The sequence below is a fragment of the Diabrotica virgifera genome, chromosome 7 (genome assembly GCF_917563875.1).
Source record: "Diabrotica virgifera virgifera chromosome 7, PGI_DIABVI_V3a".
NCBI classification, from domain to species: Eukaryota; Metazoa; Arthropoda; class Insecta; order Coleoptera; family Chrysomelidae; genus Diabrotica; species Diabrotica virgifera.
This window is the reverse complement of record NC_065449.1, coordinates 229,693,059-229,705,916: the sequence shown is the minus strand read 5'-3', so window position 1 is coordinate 229,705,916 and position 12,858 is coordinate 229,693,059. Positions and strand designations below refer to the sequence as shown.

At 32.7% G+C, this 12,858-nt stretch overlaps 1 protein-coding gene across 1 annotated transcript in view; it reads left to right on the top strand.

Moving 5' to 3' along the window:
* Window positions 1-12,858, top strand: part of LOC114344277 (two pore potassium channel protein sup-9) — a 166,045-nt gene that overhangs the window by 17,884 nt on the left and 135,303 nt on the right. Inside the window, exons 2-5 of the mRNA XM_050655385.1 lie at window positions 1,653-1,866; window positions 3,873-4,155; window positions 9,360-9,564; window positions 10,576-10,749. Coding sequence (XP_050511342.1) covers window positions 1,740-1,866; window positions 3,873-4,155; window positions 9,360-9,564; window positions 10,576-10,749 — 789 coding nt within the window. The 5' untranslated portion in view covers window positions 1,653-1,739. The remainder of the gene's footprint in view (window positions 1-1,652; window positions 1,867-3,872; window positions 4,156-9,359; window positions 9,565-10,575; window positions 10,750-12,858) is intronic.

Sequence of the window (12,858 nt, the reverse complement as noted above, 5' to 3'; positions counted from 1 at the left end):
ATGTTTGTAGGACTTCTATACAAACGCTTTTTGTGAACGAATTGATAATTTTTTGTAAGTTGCTTTATTCCATTATATAAAAATTACAAACATTTAAATGTGATATTAAACTACTTTTTTTAAATATCAATTTTTTGTACATTTGTTTTCCGTTTATCATCATCATCATCATTCTGGCTTCCATCTGGTGAACTTCTTAATCAGTAGGCCATTTTGTCTTCTCTCTATGTGTTCCAGCCATCTCAGACTCGGTTCTTTAATAAATCTAACAATATATTCTCCCTTCATTATGTCTCTTAGTCCATGGTTCATTCTTCTCATTTCTCCGTTTTCCATTTTTATTAGGTCTATAATTCTTCTGAGGATTTACCATTCGAATATTCTTAATCTTTCGTCAATTTTAACTGTGAGGTACAATGGGTGGAATTCATAAAACGTAGTACCTGCTAATGCTTCAAGTATGTAGGTACTACATTTTTGAAAAGATTTTACTACACTTACAAAGCATTATTACGCTTACAAATGCTTTGTAAGTGTAGTAAAATCTTCAAAAATGTAGTACATACTTGAAGCATTAGCAGGTACTACGCTTTATGCATTCCACCCATTGTTTCATGCCTACGTAACTACTGGTCTGGTGGCAACTCTTGCCATTCACAATTACTTCCAAGTATTTTAATTGTTGAACCTTTTCAAGAGTGTAGTTTTAGTTGGATTTTTCGCGTCTTGCTATCTTCTTTTCTAGAACAGATTAGCTATTTTGTTTTTCTTTCTTTAATTTCTAGACCTTTTTTATTTCCTGCTTCATCTGCCAGGATTCAGGAATGTTAATGCTTCTTCAAATCCTTCCTTATCTTTTGCCATAAGAACTATGTGATCTACATATTATGTGTCAAGGAGTGGGCTACAGTTCCTTTAATTCAGCTGGCATTGACTGTTTGTTCTACTGCTATGTTGAATAGTGTAGTTGACAGGAATCGCCTTATCGCACTTCTGTTTCTATTGTAATTACGTTTATGCTACATTTTTTTGTTGTTATTTTAGCTCGGAATTATCTATGGTAATTTTTGTTAATTTGATTAGCTTTGCCGGTATAGCTTGATTTTTGATTTCATTAATTAAAATATTTCTAGCAATACAGTCAAAGGCTTGTCTGAAGTATACGAAGAGGGTGTGGAGTGATGTCTATGTTGCATTCGTGGCATTTCTCCACTATTTGTGTAATTATGAGGATTGCATCTGTAGTTTTTTTTTGTAAGCATTTATTAACAATCAGAATTATATATTCTATAAGCATCTGTAGTGTATCTGCCTTCCTTGAATCCTTGTTGTTGGTAGTCCCCAATTTTTTTCTTCTGTGAGATTTTATCTAATGAACAGACAGAACTTCTGTTGTCTATCAATCAGAACAAAAATAACTTCTTTGTTTAAGCTAATTTTCATTGTCCATTGACCATTGATTTATATAATAACTGTTGTCATTTCAGCTACATTCATTAGACTGTTATACATGCCTCGAGTCATTTAATAAAGAAATTTTGTTTGTGTGAAGTATGAGGTTTTTATTTATTAATAATTAAGATTTTAATAAAAATAAGTGTTTTACAGTTTTTTACAAAATGTTTTAATATATATTGAAATTTTTGTTTTAGGTATGATGTGGAGAAGGAAGCGGGAGCGCTCGGGGGGCAGCTAGCGGCGTGGGAGCCCCCCGGCCCCAGCATGACGCGCGCTAGAGAATGAAGAAGCAAAACGTTCGCACCTTATCTCTAATCGTTTGCACCTTCACGTACCTTCTCATCGGCGCGGCCGTCTTTGATGCTCTCGAATCCAAAACAGAAAACCAAAGAAAAATTGTATTACAAGGTAATCCACAGCTAGACTTCCCTTACTATGCTCATTCTCTGAAACTCACTCCACCTCTACACTACACTCCACCTATTCATCTAAGCATTTTCATTTCCGCTAGACTTCCCTTACTATAATTATTCTCTGAAACTCATTCTACCTCTACACTACACTCCACCTATTCATCTAAGCATTTTCATTTCCACCACATGCATTCAATGCTCCTCTTTTTTTAAATGCCCAACATTCAGTTTCGTACATCATAGCTGGTCTTGTAGCTGTTTTTTAGAATTTTCCCTTCAGCTTTATTGGAATTTTTCTGTCACAGGAACATAACACTTGCTTCCTTCCACTTCATCCATTCAACCCAAATTATAATTCATACACCTGCATATATTTCCCCAATACTCTGTAATACTGAGCCCACGTACTTAAAACTTACTTTTCACAATCATTTTATCATCCAAAGATACAATTTTATTAATTTTCTTTTTAGTAACATCATCTTTATACGAACATTCGAAATACTTTGTTTTTGTCCTATTTAATTTTAAATCTTTTTCCTCAAGAGCTTGTCTCCATTGTTCCAGTTTTTGTTTTAAGTCGCTTTCATTATTTCCTACTAATATTACATCATCAACATATTAAGTACCAGGGAATGTTACTATGTACTTTCGCTGTTATCTGATCCAAAACTATGGAGAATAAATCGCTGGTAAATACCTATGATACATTTCCCGTGAACATAATAACTCTTTGATAAGTGTTGGCGATACAATTCTTTTTTATATGCGTGTCCGCGAAGATTATAACTCCCAAAATACTTATAACGAAAAGATTAAGTTCATAATAGATGCTGACGAAAACAATTATTTCCCTTTCTGTTTCTGTGTCTGCCGACGAAAACAATTATTTCTGAGAACTTTTAGTAAATTATAATTTTCGTGGACCCAAAAACAAAATGATGTTTTTTGCTGATACTCCTCAAAAAATAAATTTTTTCGCTTTAAAAAAACACTTTATTAGGGATTATAATTTTCGCAATCATATAATCAAAAATAATATTCTTCGCCGGCGTTCATTGAAAGTTCTACTCTTACCGGCATTTTTCGGAGTTATACTTTTCGTAGGCGGCGGCTAAATAATAAGGACTAAGCACCGAGCCTTGGTGCAATTCTACTTTCACATTAAATTTATCAGTATCTCCCACACATGTCTGTAACACTGTAACACTAGTTGTTACTCCCTTATACATGTCGCTCACAACCTTTAACTCTACCATATGCTTTCTCAAGATCAATGAATATCATATTATGAGCATTTGTTTCTTTATTTCTGTATTTTTTATCGACTGCCTTATAATGAAAATTGCATGTGTTGTTGATTTGTCTTACATAAAGCCAAACTGATTATCGGACATTTCGGTTTCTTCACGTATCCGTCTCAGTATGTTTCCTAGTTGATCATATAAAGCTTTTCTTTCGTTCTAACCCAGCTCTCTTTGAGGCGCATACACAACAACTTTCAATACTTCTTTATCAAGTAGATACAAACTTCACTGAAATTATTCTATCACCCGTTCTTTTAATTTCTACTACGTTATCTTTCATTTTAATATCAGTAATTATACCAACTCAACTCCTAGTGTTACTTTTCCCTACATACCACAATTTGTATCCTTCGCCTAGTTCTTTCGCCCTTTGTTCTTTCCACCTAGTCTCTTGAATGATGGCAATTTGTACTCTCTTTCTTTTAATTACTAACTTCTTTCCTACACCTACTAACTCCATGTAAGACTGTAAGACTTCCAAGATTCCAAAAAACTATACTCGAGTACCTAAACTCTTGTCTTTTTATAGGATTTTTCTAAATGTACATTTTCCGTAGATCATAGTCCTCGTCATATTATTTCAATTTTTTAAACAAAACTTAGTAAGAGTGCCATTTAATCTAGTGCAGTAACTTTTATATTTAGAAAACTCAATATTTTGTTGCAATAGAATTTAATTATGCCATTTTTGCAGATATACAAAATATTATAAGAAGGAAATATAATATAAGTAACGAGGACTATAGAATAATGGAAACCATAGTCCTGAAATCGGAGCCGCACAGGGCCGGACAGCAATGGAAGTTTACGGGCGCGTTTTATTACGCCACTACGGTCCTGACCACGATCGGTTACGGCCACTCCACCCCAAGCACCATATCCGGTAAACTCTTCACGATGTTTTACGCGATCATTGGCATTCCCCTGGGGTTGGTGATGTTCCAAAGTATCGGTGAAAGGGTCAATAAGCTAAGCAGGTTAGTATCAACGTATTTACTCATTTGACACCGAGATATGAAATAAATAATACAACTATTATTAAAAACTTTCCTTTAACTTGATCTACTACTTGTTGCAATTGATCATAGAATATTTCCCTTGTTGTTTGGGGCTTACTATTTTCTGGGCCATAAACTCCGATGATGTTCAAGTCTTCCTTCTTCATTCCTATTTTTGCTGCGACAATCCTTTCGGATACGTATACACTATTTGATGTTATTTTGACATCATTGGTGTATTAGTAAGGCTACACCCTCTTTGGACCTGTTTTCTTTTGCTACTCCACTGTAGATTAGTATAGTCCATGTGGTGAGACCGCCCCCGTCTGGAAAAATTTCTGATTCGGTTTTTTTGTGGATTCCTATTTAAAAATGTCCCCTTTAAACATATCTGAAGGGTGCCGGGCGGAATTTTTGGGCAGAAATTGTTTAAACAATTTTTTTAAACAAATACAAAAGATCACGTTTTTTTGCTCCGAAACATATATTTTTGAGTTTTGTGGGTCATTCTGAACAAGAAAGGTATCTTGTAAATTTTCTCAGAAATTGATAGTTTTCGAGTTATAGGCGATTTAAAATCTGAAAAATGCGAAAATACGCATTTTCGAGGCTTAAAAACTCATATTTAAATTAGTATTTTTGAGGTTACCTGATACTTAGATTGAAGACTGAACATTCAGCTTCAAGATTCTGAATAGTGATCTCGTCTAACTTTAATTTATACCGTTTATCCGATTTTTTTGCCGGTGCGGCGCGCTAAATTTCAAAAATCTCCTATTTTCATCCGAAAAATATTTTTCCTAGATTCTTTGGGACATTCTAAATAAAATAAGTTTCTTGACATTTTTCTCAAAAGTTAATAGTTTTTAAGTTATAAGCGATTTAAAATCCAAAAATGTCGTTTTTTGTCATTTTTCGGATTTTAAATCGCTTATAACTTAAAAACTATTAACTTTTGAGAAAAATGGCAAGAAACTTATTTTATTTAGAATATCACAAAGAATCTAGAAAAAATATTTTTCGGAGGAAAATAGGAGGTTTTTGAAATAGAGCGCGCCGCACCGGCAAAAAAATCGGATAAACACGCATATTTAACAATTAAAAAACAACGGTATAAATTAAAGTTAGACGCGACCACTCTTCAGAATCTTGAAGCTGAATGTTTAAACTTCAATATAAGTATCTGACAACCTCAAAAATACTAATTTAAATATGAGTTTTTAGGCCTCGAAAATGCGTATTTTCGCATTTTTCAGATTTTAAGACGCCTATAACTCGAAAACTATCAATTTTTGAGAAAATTTACAAGATACCTTTATTATTTAGAATGACCCACAAAACTTAAAAATATATGTACCGGGGTAAAAAAACGTGATCTTTTGTATTTGTTTAAAAAAATTGTTTAAACAATTTCTGCCCAAAAATTCCGCCCGGCACCCTTCAGATTTGTTTAAAGGGGACATTTTTGAATAGGAATCCACAAAGAAACCGAATCAGAAATTTTTTTCAGATGGGAGCGGTCTCACCACATGGACTAGTATATATTCCCCTAATTTTGACTGGCATTTTCCTCTCTTTTTAGTTTCCTGTAGCGCGCATATTTTTATTTTTTTCTCCTTTAGCTCTTGGTTTATTTCTTGATCACTAGTGTTAAGCGATATGATGTTCCCAGTGGTTATTCTCATCTGGGTTTTTGATGTTTTTCTCGTGTCCTTATTTCTTGCCGTGGTCGTCTTCATATTATTAATCCGGTTCCGAGGCTTCACATTGTTTCTTTGAGCAGTATTCGTTTTTATAATTGGTAGGTTGCTAACTTTGCCAATCACCCTCTACATTTTATCTGGGCTTGGGGCTAGAGTTGAAGGACTAAATATGGAACCCACGGAATACTTATACAGAAAAAGAATATCAGAGAAAATTGCTGAGAATGGAATCTTAGAAAACAATAACATCGAGGAAAGCTGGGAAAAACTCAAAAGTAACATAATAAAAGCAGCAACAGAATCACTTGGAGAGAGAGGAAAGTAACGAATACTAATATATCAAAAGAGAATACCCCATGGCTTCGTGAGGAAGTGAAGATAAAATGTGAAGAAAAGAAGAAAACCTTTTTAGAATACAGAACAAAACAAACACAACAGGCATACAACCACTATAAACAAATCGGAAAAGAAACGAATACTTCAGTCAGAAAAATAAAAAGGGAACACTAGCAGAGCTTCTCGAAACAGATGGAAAGCGACTTCTGCGGAACACAAAAAAAATATGGAGAATAATCATTTTTTTCTTGATATTTTTTTTGATATTTTTCTCATTTTTCTCGTTCGACATCTTTTCTGTCTTTATTTCTAGACAGCTGTCATAATCTTACTTTTCTCGTTTCCTTCATTATATGTCTGATTTCGATTTGATAACTCATTCCTTTGACTAGGGAATATGACCATGGAATGTGTTTGGTGCTAGTACCACTAAATGTAGCTGTTTGAATTAAGAGGAAACAGTAGCGTTCAACAGGTAGCGAAAACGCGTTCCAAGATTGCGGCTGTAATTTTGAATATTTTTTCGAGATATTTGGCACACGTATTCGTAATATAATAAAGAATGGCGGTACAGAGCCCAATTTGAAAAATATATTAATATGTGGAAATTACTCTGTAATTAAATACAATATTAAAAAACGAGCCTGTACCGCCATTAAGAAGAACAAAAAAATACACTTTCTTCAAATAAACTTTTTTATCTGATACCTAGATTTGGTGTCATTTTGGAACTACTAATGAAATAAAAAATTTTAGTAGTTCCAAAATGACACAAAATCTAAGCATCGGATAAAAAAGTTTATTTGAAGAAAGTGTATTTTTTTGTTCTTCTTAATGGCGGTACAGGCTCGTTTTTTAATATTGTATTTAATTACAGAGTAATTTCCACATATTAATATATTTTTCAAATTGGGTTCTGTACCGCCATTCTTTATTATATTACGAATACGTGTGCCAAATATCTCGAAAAAATATTTAAAATTACAGCCGCAATCTTGGAACGCGTTTTTGCTACCTGTTGATCGCTACTGTATCACCTTAATTTCATAAAATTTTCATCTTGTTCATCTAGTCTATTGGTTTGGAAAACAATTAAACTATTATTTTTAAAAATACATATTTATTTTCAGTTTTCTGACCTATCTAGTATTTAAGTAAAAATTTGTCAAACCTCTCATTTTAATGCACTATTTACAATAATGCCCATTTTTTAGACAGTCTAGGTCAAGAGAAAGAATTAGACATTTTTATAGCAAGTTTAATAGATATAATTTAAGTTTATTAACCATAGTCTACTTAAATTAATGTATTTATAGACACTTGAAGAAAAAACAGACATTCTATTATCTTAATAGTAGTAGTTAATGGTCTTTATGGTTTTTAATAAATTGATGGATTCGACCGTTACTTGATGGAAACTTATTTTATCTAGTACTTATTATGTTTATGGGATTGAGCCACAATTGGTGGTGTAATGAAAATTACCTTTCTTAAATAAACTATTGTCTGACGTTTTGATTTTCACTCCTGAAAATCGTCCTCAAAAATTAAAAAGAAAATACCTAGGTTTGAAAATTTTGGAAAAATTCTCATAACCTGATTTTTTAGGTTATTTGTACCTTCCTTAAAAAAATTATCTCCATTTTATCTAACAAAACACTATTAACTTTTGTTTTTAATATTTCTACAAAATGTATTATAACTTAATGTCACTGCAGCTGTTTCGGCAGAGTGCTTTTCTCAAGTGATGTGTTTATAATATGCGTCTACACTTTAAAGTCTCTAACTCAACGATAGTCAACCTATTTCTTTCCTGGGCTATATAGTAGCTATTGCCACAGCTTGAGGGCCGCAATCAAGATGAAGTAGTATACAGGGTGTTTCATTGGGAAACAGAAATACTTGAATGGTGAATAGAGGTAAATGAAGCGGTTCCAGATATACTAAATTTATTGCTCCACCGACTTTATAACCGAGTTACAGGGTGTTTTATCGATTTTGCTCATTTCTTTGTGGACCCATAACTTTAGAACCACTTGTATATTTTTTTGATATTTGGTAAACATGTCACATTTAGAACCCAAACCGCCCAACTACTAGTCATAAGAAAAATCCAGGTCCAGATTAAACAAAATTATAAATCCATTGTGACCTTGAAATAACATCCTGTATATTGAAATTTCTAAAACCCGTTTGCACATTTGAAAGGAGGTTTAAAGGAGCTTCCATTTTTTGCGCAGACAATTCAGTGACTTTAATTTTGAAATTACATATATCGAAACTTTTAAGAACTCGAACTTTCAAAACAAAAATTTCAATATTATATGAATTATATGTCATTAAATCTGCGCAAAAAATTGAAGCGACCAATTAACTTGGTTTTTTGTGCTCTTTTCAAATGTGCAGACGAATTTTGAAAATTTTAATATACAGGGTGTTGTTTCAAGGTCACAATTATTTATTTTTTTTTTGTTAATCCGCACCTCAATTTTTCTTGTGATTGATTATTTTTAAAATAAGTATTTGTTTATTAACTTTAATAATTTATTATTAAAAGTTAATAATACCTTGCTTTTTAATCAGAGTTCTTGAAATTAAAGTCATTAAATTGTCTGCCTTACGCCCAAACCCTCGAACACCTCGGCACACGATCAAATAATTTGAAAAACGCGTGAAATTTGACAAATACTTTGATCACAGGGCCTTTTAGTAGTTAGCCTTCGGGACGCATAAAAAACGCTAGAGGGCCGCATGCGGCCCGCGGGCCGCAGGTTGAGTTTCACTGCCTAACTGCATAGGCTGAGGAGTGGAGAGCTGTTTGTCTCAAGTTGGTTATTCAGAATTATACCTGTATTTTTTAATTTATTAATTTCCATAGATTCTAATAAAGATAGCTTAATGGATTTATTTTGAATATAAAGAATTTGATACTGTTCAAAAGGAATGATTATGATCTAGAAGGTGAAGTATGCACGTAGAATCTGTTCTTTTCGTTTCGTTGAATGCTATGCTTTTGTCAAAGGTTCTGCCAGTTTGACCGATCTAAGTTTACTTGTCAGTTTGTATACGTCACTCTGTATTCTGAATAAAAACAAAAGTTTTTAGTGTTTTATTGTTAGATTTATGGCTTTTGTTTGATTTTAGTGTTATTATACGATCCGTAAAGTCTTCCCTTCATTGTCGACAAACTACTGCGTCAGAATTAGACTTGATCTGCGTAGTTACTTTTTTAAGTTCGTTAACCATAGCCGGAGGTGCTGCTGCCTTTTCCAGATACGAAGGGTGGAGTTACTTCGATTCAGTTTACTATTGCTTCATCACACTCACAACTATTGGATTTGGTGATATGGTAAGTAAACACTATAAAATATTCTCTAAAGCTTTAATCCAACGTAACGTGGAGTGCCATGAATTATGAATGTTCTTTGAAAAATTGTTTTTCCAAAGAATATTTATAATTGGCGCAGTCAGTAGGATTGTAGTTGACAATTTTGACTATAATTTGGTTATTGTAGACGTTAAGTGGTTTTTCTGAAATAGGTATGTCAAGAACTGGGTTTTCTACTGCTGTACGTCTTGTTGCGTTATCGTCTTCATCTATGTTTTCATGTTTGTTTTCAATAGTGTCATCTGGGATGTTTCCTTGGATTAGTTGTGTTGCGTTTTCTCTACAATCTCGTCGATTATTCGATCTGCATCTGGATGATTATACATTGACCATCCATCGTCTTCCATGTCTCCTAAATCATCAAAAACTTCCTTAATTATTTGTGAATCGTAGTCAAATTCCATCATCCTCGTAGTCCATCATTCGAAAATAAAAATATTTTCTCTGCCTCTGCAATAATATGACGGACTTCCCTTTTAATAAGGAAATCCAAAAAATTCACAAATTTTGGAAATTATTTTTCAAATGAAGAATAGAGATGGTTCATAGATATTTCCAATATTTTGCGACATGGTAAAAAACTGATATATCTGTATAGTTGTATAAAATTATTTATCAATACTATGAATATTATATCGGAGAGAAGATTTGATGTGAAATTACTATTTTACTGTTTTCTGCTGTTTTTTAATATTAGATTTGCTGATTTTTGCTTTCCTGGGCAACCTGTTCCTTGCCTTTCCTTGGCAATACTGTTCATCAGGAAACAATCAAGTTTATCGCTCGGTATAACGCTTCATTGTGAGCGTTGCAGGTGAGACTGGGATAAAATATGATTTTGATCTCTGTCTATTAAGTGGAAAGATAATGTTAGTAGGAATCTTTCGCCAATTGTGTAATACAAACTATACTTTTTTTCTCTGTATCTGTTTATATAACATACGTTCTAAATTTTTTCTATTTTGTTTATAGGTAGCACTTCAAAAAGATAACGCGCTCAGTCAAAAGCCCGAGTATGTTATGTTTGCACTAATTTTCATCCTATTCGGATTAGCAATAGTAGCAGCTTCGTTGAATTTACTGGTTCTTCGATTTGTTACTATGAATACGGAGGATGAGAGACGAGACGAAGCACAAGCGATGCAGGCAAGTATTGACATAATATAAAATTTCGTATAGATAGGATTAATTATATTTATTGATAATAATAATAATACATCAAATTCATTTGGATAGTTCGTTAATGTAAACTCATCATCATTAACAATATCACCTTTTTTTTCGAGTCTCTTTTCCATTGAATCAGGTTTTGATGTAATTGTTATATTAATTTATTTAAGTATTCATAAAAGGGGGAAAATCTAAATGGTTGACTGTGAACCATAGTATTTTAAAAATTACAGTGAAGCGAAAAACTTCTAGTGTAAAATATTTAAAAAATTATTTTTATATAAAACAGTAAAATCCTGTATAAAAGGTATATTTAAAATCCCTCAAAAGGGCCACATCAAAATCACATAACTAGTTTTCGACTGGTTTACCAGTCATCATCAGTGCTTACGTGCAATGTACATTTACATGCTAACCACCAAGATATTATTTAACAAAAATATGTGCGTCAAAGCCCAGTAAAAATAGTCCGTCAAGGAAACATTGGTTTAAAATGCTACAATAAGTGTAGATGTTTAAAATATTTAGCTAATCTGCCCTAGGTAACATCTGAGTTGTGGATTTGACTTGTTTACATGTTGAAAGCATGACGGCAAGTATGACTATATATATATACCCACATATTTTTGTTAAGTAATATCTTGGTGGTTAGCATGTACATTGCACGTAAGCACTGATGATGACTGGTAAACCAGTCGAAAACTAGTTATGTGATTTTGATGTGGCCCTTTTAAGGGATTTTAAATACACCTTTTATACAGGATTTTACAGTTTTTGGTATTTCAGGGTATACAGCCAACTACAGGAAAACTTTTTCCTTGTGAATTTTTATAATAAATTTTACAAACGGATTAAAATTTCAGAACGTTTTCGGTCTTATCAGATTATCATCAGTGAATACATATACGTAGTTTAACATCTTCAGTAAACCCGACTCTTTTTATGCATGTGGACTATAATTTTCAGTGATTTTTTTTTAGATAAACTTGCCTGTATCTTCAGTAAGGCATTTCCTTTAATTACAATTAAGCCAAAACATCGCAAACCTTGGACTACTAAATCAGTCAAGGATATGCGTTCACTACTGTATATCAAGAAATTTTCTACCAACGTCTCTGTCACTGAATATATCACCAAGTACAAAAGTAAAAGTGTTGCAAAAGAAACTTGGCCCGTAATACACGATATTCGAAATAAAACTCTTACAGCACAAACATTTTCCCTTTCAAACCCTGAAACTATAAATGAATACTTCATTAATGTGAACGAAAACATAACATCAACTATTTTGCCACAATATGATCCCATTTCGTATCTCCCTAATTCAAAAAAGGTCTCGAATTCATTCTTTATAAGACCAGTTGATAAATCTGAACTGATCCAAAAAATCAATAGTATCAAAAAGCAAATCTTCCTGTTGTACTGACGGACTATCCATAAAAATTTTCTCAAATCTAACAGAAAATGTGTTCGAGCTCCTCCTCTCACTTATTAATGATTCTTTTGAGAAACGTAAATTTCTAGAGTGCCAAAAGACAGCCATTATTACTCCTCTTCATAATGGTGGTTAAAAATCTAATGTCTGCAACTATAGATCTATTGCCTTACTACCGTTACTCTACAAAATTATTGAGAGACTCGACTTATGCCCTTCCTCGTTGAAAACAACATTTTATCACAAAATCAATTTGGCTTTTTAACTAATAACATAACTTGCATAACATAATTAATAACTAATAACATTTAACTAGTAACACTGATGCCATGACTATCTAAGTGTTCGCTGATGACTGTTTGATAAAACCGAAAACATTCTGAAATTTGAATCCGTTTGAAATCCGTTCAATAATCTTTATAATATATAAGAAATATACGAAGAAGTGGCAAATAAAGAATGCCGAACTATTTTTTTAAATAAAAATAGACGGCTTCTTTTTTATTCAATTAGAGTGTCTTACCCTGGCACGTGTTTCTAGGTTTACCCGTTATCAAAGAGGCTTTGCAAGAAGACTGAATTAAGATGAAGTAAGTAATTAAGATGAAGTAAGATGAAGTTAGTGTCGATAACGATTAAAGTAAACTGTG